The sequence below is a fragment of the Vitis riparia genome, chromosome 8, assembly GCF_004353265.1.
Source record: "Vitis riparia cultivar Riparia Gloire de Montpellier isolate 1030 chromosome 8, EGFV_Vit.rip_1.0, whole genome shotgun sequence".
NCBI classification, from domain to species: domain Eukaryota; kingdom Viridiplantae; phylum Streptophyta; class Magnoliopsida; order Vitales; family Vitaceae; genus Vitis; species Vitis riparia.
Window position 1 is genome coordinate 7,352,799 of NC_048438.1, and position 12,204 is coordinate 7,365,002.

General features: G+C 35.1%; 1 protein-coding gene across 1 annotated transcript; it reads left to right on the plus strand.

Moving 5' to 3' along the window:
• Window positions 1-8,784: 8,784 nt before the first annotated feature.
• LOC117920926 (aluminum-activated malate transporter 8-like) lies at window positions 8,785-11,537 on the plus strand. Its single transcript, XM_034838628.1, has 6 exons — window positions 8,785-9,233; window positions 9,325-9,465; window positions 9,678-9,950; window positions 10,046-10,170; window positions 10,302-10,445; window positions 10,888-11,537. Exons 1-6 carry the CDS (start codon window positions 8,960-8,962, stop codon window positions 11,386-11,388), a joined length of 1,458 nt encoding a protein of 485 aa, XP_034694519.1. The 5' UTR covers window positions 8,785-8,959; the 3' UTR covers window positions 11,389-11,537.
• Window positions 11,538-12,204: the final 667 nt, after the last annotated feature.

Here is a 12,204-nt window from a genome sequence, read left to right on the forward strand (position 1 = left end):
TACTTTGTCATCATCAAACTTCTTCAACCCCATCTCTCTCTCTCTCTCTCACCCATTCTCATTCATGGAAGCTGGTCGTCTCTGTCTCACGCTTTATAAGAGCATCACTATGCTTGGTTGACTCTCTGATAGCTGCCATGCTTTTAGTACTTTATTCTTCCTTGTCTTCACCTACCTCTTTTTGTCACTACGAATTGTCCTAATGGTGCTCTCCCCCTTCCCCCTCCCCCCTCCCCCCACCCCCAGTGCCCCAGAAACAGTAATCTCAGCCTCTACTTTTTGGGTGAGGAGCTTTTGGTACCATTTAAAAATTTGATATTAGAGTGTTGGTTTGTTATAAATACCAGGAAGAGAAGGAAATTAATCAATCAAATGTTTACATGGCAAGTAAAACATCTTCCAATAACAAGGAAGAAAATCAGTCGGCCATCAAGAATCACACAGTTGCCAGACATCTTAGCAAGGAAAGAAATCACCTTACAATGGAAGGTGATTCAATCTGTTAGTAAAAAGAAAAATCAACCAGCCACCAAGATCACTGATGTTGCTCCAGTTATTTAGTTTTTTGTTTGTAAAAAGTCATCCCCACATCTGTATATATGTTTTTATAACCTTCAAACAAAAAAAGTCACAGTTTATGACATTTGCTTCTTAGTATTCTTTGTTTTCAACGGTATTAGAGTTTAGTAACCCGAATTCTATTATATCCGGTCCAAAAAGCTACGACATATGTGGTGAAACTATAATTATGGTTGAAGTATAGTTTTAGGGTTATAATGATTATATTTTTGTTGTAGCCGCTCACAACTCTCTCCTCTTATATCAATCTTTTGATATAGTAGATTTTTGTATTCTTGATCATAGTTTTTTACATTTAGGATTTTCATGTAAATCTGTATGTTTGTGTATATTTTTATTCTTTAGGATATATATATATAAGGAAAAAGGGAAAAAAAAATAGTGATTTATTTATTTATTTTATTTGGGAGTGATAGGAAATAGGAAAGAAAGGAAAATTTGTATTTCAAAACTTTTAATCTTTTCTTTTATAAAGAGAAAAAAAGATGAAGAATAGAAAATAATTTGTATTAATTAACATATTACCAGCATGGTCTCAAGGACATTTGAAAAACTGCACCATGAACAATTCAAGTTCATTATAGAATTCATTAATTTGTTAATTTATAACAACCAAATGGCATCAACATCGTGGTGTTTTGTTCTTATTTACGTGTCCAAAAACGGGTCTAAATGCAACAAAACATGGGAAAGGAATGCATCAATCATAATGAGAGGAGAGCCACTTGCATCCCAACATGTTGCCTCTAATTCAAGTCAATATGAATTAGCAAACTCCATCAAGGCAAGCAATCAACCCTGAAAAGAACATTGGTTATCACTAATAGGTCAATGGTCTTTTAGTACCAAGTGTCTCTCCAAAATTAACTACGATTATCTTGTGTTAGGTAGTAACACATGTGGCTTCTGGATTGCAAGTCAAGGAATTAAATTCTTCTCAGGACCTCTAATTTATGTTTAATCAATGCAAATGGCACAACTCATCTCTACTTTTAGTAAGTCAATGATGTTAATTTGCAGGTCCGGTCTATCAGTTAAATCTAACCTAACTCTCTTAGATTTAGTAATCACTTCAGGAGATTATCAAGATTGATACTTAAGATTGGAGTCAAACAACCTGCTATTAGTATGACAAATGCATAATTTTTTTGAGGTTTGATCGAGAACAAGTGTAAATCAATTAAGACCGTCACAACTTCAAGAGTTGAAAAAAGCTTTCTCATGCATTGCAATGAACTTGCATCAATTAATTATAAATTAGTTTAAGCTAATATTACTAGTAGTTGTTCAACACGTTTTCTATGACCATCGAATCCAAAGTGTTGCTATCATTGGCATGTTCCACATATGTGGAATATTACACACCATCTTAACAGCTGTTTCAATATGTTCCTTAATAATTTATCATATCGGCCACTACCTAACCATAACAAGAAATTGAAAAGATCAAAGAGAAACTTTAGAAATGGGGAAGGAAAATGATCTCCAAATCCCTTTCCTTCTTGAGAAACTTCAATTCAAGTACGAAACCATGTCCTTGGAAACAAAGATTAGAACAAGGATTTTTTGGCATAATGGATTTCTTAATCATAAAGATTAGATATTAATTAAACAAATAAAAAAATATGGCCTTCCATCCAAATGGCTTCCCCACTAGGTAACCCACTAAGAGGAGGCTCATTGTCGTGGGGTCTTCGCTCATGATAAGTAGCAGCCTCAAACTTTAGGAGCTCTATATCTGACATGGATAAATCACAATCATATGATATTGTCACCAGATGAATCCGAGGACAAGAACAAATGCTAGGGGCCGCCCATTGTTCTTCAGGCCTGGATTTTAGGTTTTGAAATTAATATTCATTTTCTAGTGATGTTCACAGAAAAATCAAAAGACATCGGTGGTGCTTGTCCTGCTTTCAGTATCGTGGTAGCCATTATCTTGTACGCGTCTGTGCCCCCATTATCATGTACGGGGGAATCACATATCCATATTTGTTCCTAGAAAGAAACATTATCTCTATGCTTTGCCAGCTGCAATGCTTAAGGATCTTAAAGGGATTAAGTATTTGTGAATCATTATCTCTTACCTCCCTGCCTGCCATGCTGGAGTTGTGCAGCTCCATACTCGCACGTGAAGAGGGAAAGCCTCGTTAGGTATTTGTAAACCCTGCCATCATCTCTTACCTAATTACTGCCTGCCATGCTTAGGGTTTGTCTAGCTCCATACTTTGGACGTGGAGAGGGAAGCACTAACTCAAAGTAAATAGGTAGTATATGTAAAATAAATATAGTGGAGCTCAAACTTTTATACCGTATTAAACTATTAATTTTACCTAAAAGCTTTTTGGATTAGACAGTTAACTGCCAAAATAAAATTAACAAATCTTACATGTGTCTTATTATGTCACTAATATGTTTCGTTCACAAGAAGGTTTCCAAATAGATTGACTTGGTAGTAATTCAAGCCCTTTTGGTGCATATTGAGAAAATATTTTCCATCTTGCACACATTCTTGGAAACTTATAAAGCATTTCACTACTTGCTACGTAAGTCTCAAATATATATCCTTCTCTCTTCTTGATCAAAGCTTATTTTCATGGAGATAGAGCCTGCAAGGACTAGCACCTATGCCTAGCATCCATGTATATTGCCCAATTTAAAAGATAGGGTAATTGGGGCCCGAGATGATAACATATATATGCCGATTAAAATTAATATCTTCATCCATGCAAATGAGATACACATCTTCCACACCCTGTTCAATTTATTAATTTTCATTTGTTGGAGAACCATATCAATATAGAATATTTTTCCAACATGGAGTGGCTCATGGTTTGTATGGATGGGGATAGTTCCATCATGAACGATAATCAATGTGCTCTAAAAGTTGATTAAAACCATAATTTAATTTCATCAATTATTACTTTTAGCTCAATCTGAAGCCTAAGACTATTGCCATATATATGTGGCAAACTTTTAATTAGTGCAGGAGGAAAATGCGTTTATTTATTTATTTTTCGGTATGAGAGTATATGAATAGAAATAATTGATAGTGGTTCAAGGTTAGGATAAAGCAAGGTAGTGGATTCAATGTTCTTGAATAAATAAACTTTTAATTAAAGAAACATTTCAAAAACCTTTTGCCTTTTCATCCACTTCCGCCTGCAAAATCAACATACAATACCTACTAAGGAAAAAAAAAAAAAAAAACTTCTAAAAATTAATCACATCTAGTTACTCACTCCTTGATGCAAAATTAAAGTAATTTACCGGTGTAAGTTCGAAACACTGTTGCTTAATTGCTAGATAATTAGTAGTTAATTTGATGCAAATCTTCTGTAATGATTATTTCTTACAAGCTTAAATTTATGAAGTAACCCCATAGTTTGACATGTAGGCTGATGAATCTAGCTAGGTGAATTACAGTGCTTGTGAGCATAATACTATCTCAAAATTATACACTCACAATGTTAATTAAGTACTTCCTAAAAATGCATGCTTGCTTAATTCTCCACACTTACATAAAACCATATTTCCATCAATGGATGATCAGTGTGCCTACATAGTTGATTAGTAGAAAGAAAATCAAAGCTTAATAACAGCATAAAATCGATTAATACTAAAATAAAGGAGTTAGCTTATCTAAAATTTTGTAAAGAAAGCTCAATGAGTAATGAAACACAAAACAAGATATAAACTTATTGACATTTCTGAGACCCAAAAGGGCTGAGCATTCGAATAACGTATCATATCCAAGAGAGACTGGTCCATGCACTGGTATACAGTAACATGAAAGATACGATCATTGTGTTTAGCAATCCATTTTTTCACGCCTGCTTGCTACATAAGGTGGTCACTTGTGTCTTTTGGGAAAGTTGGGACAGAAAACGACTAGGTGTAAATGCGATCACCAATTGCAGCACTGCCCGTCTAAATTCTAGTCATTGATTGAAATGATAAGAAGATATTTTTGTAGCAATAACTTAATATGTCCTCCATGTACAGTACTTTCTTTTGCATCTGATGACCTTCAGACCACCATGAAATTTTCATTTTAAATTAATATGATTGTATATAAAATCCTGGCCTCAAATTCTTGTGGTGGGTTCATGCTGACATGGCGCGTTAGGAGAATTTTTTTGCCCACAGTTTTTCTTCAGTACTGTGTGGTTTTTGCTAGGGTGTATTACTGGTAGATTTTGCAGTTGAAAACCAGGAATTCAAGCTTTAGAAGACATGAATGAATGAATCCCAGGACGTGGTGTGACATTCGGTTCGGTACAGATTTTTTGTTGCCGAGTGATAAGACTTTATGTCATGCCTGGTTTTAGACGTTGAATTCATTCAAGATGGAAATTGAGGTCTAGAAGGATTCCCAAGTTGGGAGGACAAGTTTAAAAAATCTCTAGGCCTTTTCTTTTTTTTTTTTTCATAATTTACCCTTGGGTAATGACCTAAGATCAAATTTGCGAAACCCCGTAAGCTGCAAACCAAATGAGGGACAAATGATAGCAATCACGTTTATCCTAATTAGTCATAATCATTTCTTTGTTGAACCAAAAGTTAGAGCTAATTGAATCATTTATATGATGGCCCACACTGTCTAGACTTTAAAGCCATACCAAAATAATGATCCATAGTACATGGTGTTTGGATGTGTTTCTAGGAAAATATGTTTCTTACTTAGGAACATTTTTCCTACTGAAACTACTATACATTTGGGTTTAACAAATAAATATATATATAATATATATATATATATATATATATATATATATATATATATATATATGTTATATATATATATAGTTTTTAGAAAACATATTTCTCCTCTGTCATGTAGCTAATATGGCTTATGCAAACTCAAGTTCACTTATTTGGAAGAAGTAAATGTACAGTGTCCGACGGTAATTGGTGAAACTTAACACTTATGATTTCATAATTTAAGTTGATTTTAAGTTAAATTATTTTAATGTTGTTAACTCAAAACTTATTACTTATTATTTACTTTTAAGTATTAAGGTGTTAACTTAAAATTAATCTTAAATCATCGAATTAACAAATTTACCTTAACTAATATTTATCTTTATTGATTTTAACTCATATTTATTTTCATTAATTTTAAGTAATAAATTTATTTATAAAACATTCATATAGAATATAGATACATAAGGTAATCATAAAATTTATTATAAAAAATGAGTTATAAATATGAAATCATAATCCTAACATTACCCTCGGGCTAGTGTGGGTAAATGATGTAAAAATGATTTGAGATTAAAAATAAATTGATTATTTTTATTTAATACTTAAAATTAAACATAACTTTAAGTTATAATACTAAATTATTTTATCAAATGTGTTTAATATATTTAATAACTTAAATTAAGTTAAAGAAAAAAAAAAAGGGAAAGGAAAAAAATCCTCCATGGTTAAACTCTTCTATCTAAATAAATACCCAAGAAAAAGGGAATTAAAGAAGGAAGAAAAGGATATCCAGTTCTTTTAGTTTCATTGCTCATGTCAATCTTTAACAATTTCAAAGGGGAAAAGAGGGCAAACACACTGAACTGCAGACAAGTCGCACCTATGCTAATAAGAAAATAATGTAAACCAACTTAATTAAGCAAGAAACAAAATCACGTGGATGTTTGGTTGTCTAAATTTTAAAACCTGTAATAGGACAGGAGGATGGTGGTGTGGTGTTGCTTAATGGAAAGGAGAAATAAGACATAGACTAATCTTCGAGTTTAAAGTCAAAGTAGTGTTTTTGAAGAAAAAAAAATGGAAATAGGTCCTCTTCAAAAATATTTGTCAATTTAGCCTTTCTCATCATGCCCATTTATGTGATTTTTTTTTTTTTTTTAGTGTATAAAATCATAGTTGGTGACCGACTATTTTGGTAAATATTTTCAACATGAGATTAGATTGAGAATTTAAACCAAAAAAAAAACCTACCGAAAACTCCTAATCTTCAAGTAAGTGCACAGATACATTTATTTCAAACAGCTAGGATGGCAGTAACAAAAAGTTATTAACATGAATAGAATCAATTAGGTCAAGAGAAGCCCTCAATTTGGCCTCATTTTTAGGTGGCCTGATTGTAGACCATTAAAAAATTTTCTTTTCTATACTGGTTGCATGTTGTACAAAAAAGACATGCAGGATTTCAGGAAGAGAGGAACAAGGTTTGGATGAGAGTGTTGGAAGTCAATATATATGGTATTCAATCTGTCTTGCTCCACTGTTTCCCTCTTAGTGGGTCCTATTATTGTCATTCAAATTTATCCACATATTTAAGCAAGTAGCTTGAAATTTTTTCAAATTTGGCAAGAATTCGAGTGCAGATGAAGGGAGATAGAAAAGAAAGTTACCATTGTGGTGTAAGTTCATACTCGCCTAACTAATAAACATCTATTGAAGAACTTAGCACTTAAACAGCCAAAAAAAATTGTCAAAGGCTTTGAAATTAATCTCCTATTGATCAGTTGGCCAGTTCCTGTAAAGGGTTGAAAGATGAAAGGAAAAAAATTATCTAATGCGTGTCAGATCCTAGTATGCTATGTTGGTGATTGCTGACATTGTTTCAGGCATTATGCTCTCTAAAAATATTTGTTAATACTAGGTTTAAAAGCATCCATGATAAGCACATTCAATTATATATAGGATTAGCAGTCTATTATCAATAAGTATTATGGACCAATCTTGTATTTTCCTTTGTATTAATGTATATCTAAATACAAAAGGGAAAAGGAAGTATGGGGCATTCTAAGAAAGGAATTTATAATATGTATAAATATGAGTCATCTTGTCATCTTTTCATTTCTTTTTCCTTTTTTCATAGTCATCCTGCTGTCATTATGATCCACTGTGATGCTTACTTTTCTTGTAAAAGTTAATGCAGTGATTAGTGGTGACATAATTCTCTCTCTCTCTTGTCAATGCATGAGTTGCAGCCCTTCACACCAATGTTTACTAGAAATCATAGAGTTAACTTCTTTTCTTCCCTTTTTAAATTCATTTTGGTTTCTTTAGTGATTGCAACCTAACACACATACTCATTGGTTCTCGGACTAAATTAGTGCTAACGAGAATTTAGCTTCAAACTCAGCAAATACGCATATTCATTGGTTGATTATCATCAAGGCCATGAACCCATAAATAACGATCTAAGTTCATTCATGCTTAGGGGCGTGATCGAAATCAACGTCAAGAAAGAATTAATGAATACTAGCGCGTGAGTCGTTAGTGCTTAATTGGCATGCCTATGATGCCTTTTCCTCTTTCTTTGTCAAACTTAGAGGGGAGGGTTATGAGAATCCAGTGTGGCTTCCGCAGTAGATATTTATAATATCTTGTAGAGCCTAATTGAGCAATAATGAGCACCAAGTGAATCACTCAAGAGTAGTGGACCATCTTCTCATGGTCCCTGGTTCCAGAAGACTGAACTTCATGCTAAGCAAGCCAGTCTAGTGGGTAACAGAAGTACTTCTTACCCCTAAGAGGCTGTCAAAAATCTTCTTGGTTTCTTTTCATGGGTGCTGCCTCAATCGCATTGTCTGGAAAATGGAGCTCCACGCCCTAGTCATTTTTCCATTTTCTGATCAGTTCAACAAACAAACCCTATCAGATTGCACCCATTTAATTTTGGGCTGCCGATTAAATGACACTTGTCCTGTTTAGTCCCATTCTTTTCCTAGTTCAGCTGCCTTAACTGAGTTGACTCATAATACGAACTACCAGTATATATGCATAAATGTATATCAAAAAACTGAGTCAGCATAATAAGCGTCAAAGCCATTCTCAATCTTTTGAACAGTGGGATACAGTGCATAAGTTACAAACTTTACAGTGCTTAGGTGTCAACATCGTGTTAGAGAAATGGGCTTCATAGGGTTTCAGAAAAAAGCCAATGCCAATAGTAATATTGTTGGTTTGCAATGGAAACTCCGCACTAAAAGTTAAAGGGTGCCGTAACCTTACTGTTTTGAATGCCTGGTGGGCTATGTGTTGTTTCTGGTTATAAAAATATGGCTCAGATCCAAGTAAAGGCACAGTCAGCCACATTGGAATTCTTTGTCGGCGAAAATCTTTGTCCTTTCGTCACTAGGTGCAACAGACACCAACACATGTACCAATATAATATTCTTGAACTCATCTTATAAATTCAGGCCTTGGCGAGAATCTCTCCCCAAGCCATTTTCTCCCTTCAAAGCCATCTTCCTTCAGGCACCTCAATTCTTTGCCCCTCTGCCCCTTTCCCCCTCTCAACATTGCTTAGGGGAAGGAAAACCACTCCAAAAGGTCTCCTTTCAGTTAGTTATAACCGTCCTCTCATATATTTCGCCTGTCAAAACATCGACCCCAACACTCATTAACCATGGAAATTGCAGCAGAAACCCAGAAGAAAGCTGGTTTTTTCGCTTATGGGTGGGACTGCCTCAAGTCCTCCAAGACCAAGCTGGTACAAGTAGCCAAAAACGCCCAGAAACAAGGCCAAGACGACCCAAGAAAAATTATTCACTCCCTAAAAGTGGGACTGGCTCTCACCTTGATATCCATGTTCTACTATTTCAGACCCCTGTATGACAGTTTTGGGGTCTCGGGTATGTGGGCTGTCCTGACCGTGGTGGTGGTCTTCGAATTCACTGTTGGTAAGCTATCTATCGGGCTTATGCATTATTCCCTTTATAAGTCAATAAAACATAAGAATCCTTAAGTTTGTGCCTTAATTTGTTCTTTCAGGCGCAACCCTCAGCAAAAGTTTAAATAGAGGTTTTGCAACAATGGTAGCCGGAGCCCTCGGGGTTGGAGCTCAAGAGTTGGCAAGTCTATTTGGAGAGGAAGGAGAACCGATTGTCCTTGGGATCCTTGTCTTCCTACTAGGTATATATACACACTTGATGCTCCATTTCACTTCCCATTTCCCAACAAGATGGACTAATAAAGAAGATAAAATTAATTTGGGATCTTACACAGGATAACAATTCCAATTCCAAACTTTTTCTTTTCTTTCATTTTCTCATCAACCAAACACACATAAGTATACATTCCCCATCCGTTCATGTATCTCATTTAAATTGATTGGGCATGCGCAGCTACAGCGTCCACCTTCTCAAGATTCTTCCCGAGAATCAAGGCAAGATACGATTACGGGGTCCTAATATTTATACTGACATTCAGCTTGGTAGCTGTTTCGGGGTATCGAGTTAATGACATAGTAGAGCTGGCCCACCAAAGGCTGTCGACAATCCTTGTGGGAGGAGCAACCTGCATAATCATAGCCATTTTTGTCTGTCCAGTGTGGGCTGGCGAAGATCTTCATAACATGACTGTCCGCAATATAGAAAAGCTTGCAAACTTCCTTGAAGGTACATTATTTTTTAACTGAATTTGCACTTTTGTTTCTCCAATACTTCCATTTGATCTGGAAAGAGCGTACTAATTAAGGAGAAAGATTTTTCAGGATTTGGAGGTGAATATTTTAAGGAACCTTTTGATGGTGAGAGCGCTGTGGACTCGAAGGATGACAAGTCATTTCTTCAAGGATATAAAAGTGCTCTCAATTCAAAAAGCAGTGAAGAATCCTTGGTGAGTAGCGTGCACCAACCTTTTCCTTTGGCATGAAATTTTCTTTGTGGCTTTCTGCTCATACATGGCCCACTGTTAACATGCACTATCTTCTACTAAAGTTCAACCTAATTCATCTCATAAATTTTCAGGCAAACTTTGCATCATGGGAACCCTGCCATGGCCGTTTCAGGTTCCGTCATCCATGGAAACAGTACCTCATGATTGGAGCTTTTACTCGCCAATGTGCATACCACATTGAAGCTATCAGCAGCTACATAAACTCCGAGATTCAAGTATAACTTCTTACCTTCACATATAGTAATGCTAAACCAAAGACAAACTGAAATTCATAAGCCAAACTGAATAGAACAAGTACCAAAGAAAAAAGAAACAAGTCCAATATGAAGAGTACTGCTTTGCCCACAGTGAAAAAGAAAACTTGAACATTTTTTATAGCCAAAAAAAGTTAGGCAAAAAAATAAAAAGAAAAAAATTATCTAATGTATCAAATGGATGCTGACAAAGTTGTTAATGGAGATCAAATTATTGCCATTTAGGGCACTTTGAGTTCTTTTCTTTTTTTTTATCAATTACTCCATTATGTTTTAAATTTTCTGTGATCATGGAGGTTTGACAAAAAATAGTGGAAACCTACATACTCGCCTATTTTCCTGCTTTTATGTTCCATTTATAAATCCACCTTCTGATATAATTTTTTTTATGTTACTTTGATAGGTATCAGCTGAATTCCGAATGAAAATTCAAGAACCATGCACAAAGATAAGTTCAGAATCGGGCAAAGCTCTGAAAGCCTTAGCCTCAGCAATCAAAACAATGACAGACCCCTCCTCAGCTGATCCACATGTGGCGAGTGCTAAAGCTGCTGTCAAGGACCTTGAGATTGCACTGAATGCTGCCTCGTTAGATGAGACAGACCTCTTAGAAATCATACCAGATGCCACGGTTGCTTCAACACTAATTGAGATTGTTAAATGTATGGAAAAAGTTTCTGAAACAGTCCATGAGCTTTCTGGCCTAGCACATTTTAAGGGTGTTGAACCTAACGTAACACCAGAGAAGCCACAATTACTTCATCGGGGCACCATTAAACCTATTCCTGACAGTGATGCCACCGATGTCGTTATCACAATTGATGAAGCATCCTCAGTTTCACCAGAAAATGACAAGGGACCATCTAAGGGTAAACAAGATGAAAGTCATGTAAATATGTGTTGATTATTAACATGTAGTGATCATGGCATAACACTCAACCTACTTTTCATGGTGGGGTGAAATGAGTTCTGGTCTCATAAATCGTAGGGAAGATTTCTGTTGTAACATTCTCTGTTATGCGTATTACAATTAAAAAAAAAAAAAAAAAGTGAATGCCCAAGAAAAAAGTCTGTGCTCCTCTCTTGATCAATATTTCGTGTGCTTCTTGCTCCTTTCCCACTTTCTGAAAGTTCTGCTTATTTAAATCACTCGAAAAGTTACATAGTACATAAAACAGGAGAACCCACTTGGAATTCAAAATCATGACAGTGAAGGACAATTCTTTTCCTAAAGGAAAAATAAGTCAAAGACTCACTAGTCACTAGCATGCCATAATTTATCCTGTGTAAAATCAAAACATTTGTCTATATTATGTATAATGAATTTGGTTTCAACAATTAGTCTCTGAAAAAACCTACAATTACTTAGAATACAGTGGATTTATCGGCTTCTCATCTCATTCATGAGTCATCCAGATACTTGTGTAGTTTGCATGGAATATATATATGCAGTAGTGATTATTATATTGGTTTATTAAGTGCTTAATTTAGCTTTTCCTAGGAACTTAGAAGAGTTTTCATTCAGTAGTGATCACGGCCATTACTGCAAGGCATTCTCCAAAATCACCAAGCCAGATTGAGCTAAAATAGAGATGATCGAACTAGTAAAATTTTCCAAGTATGATTGAGTTACTCTCAATGTTAAAAGAAACTTGTATGAATTTCAGTGTTTTCTCCCTAGATGTCTCCATCAATATTCCGGACGTACGGTACTCAAGCA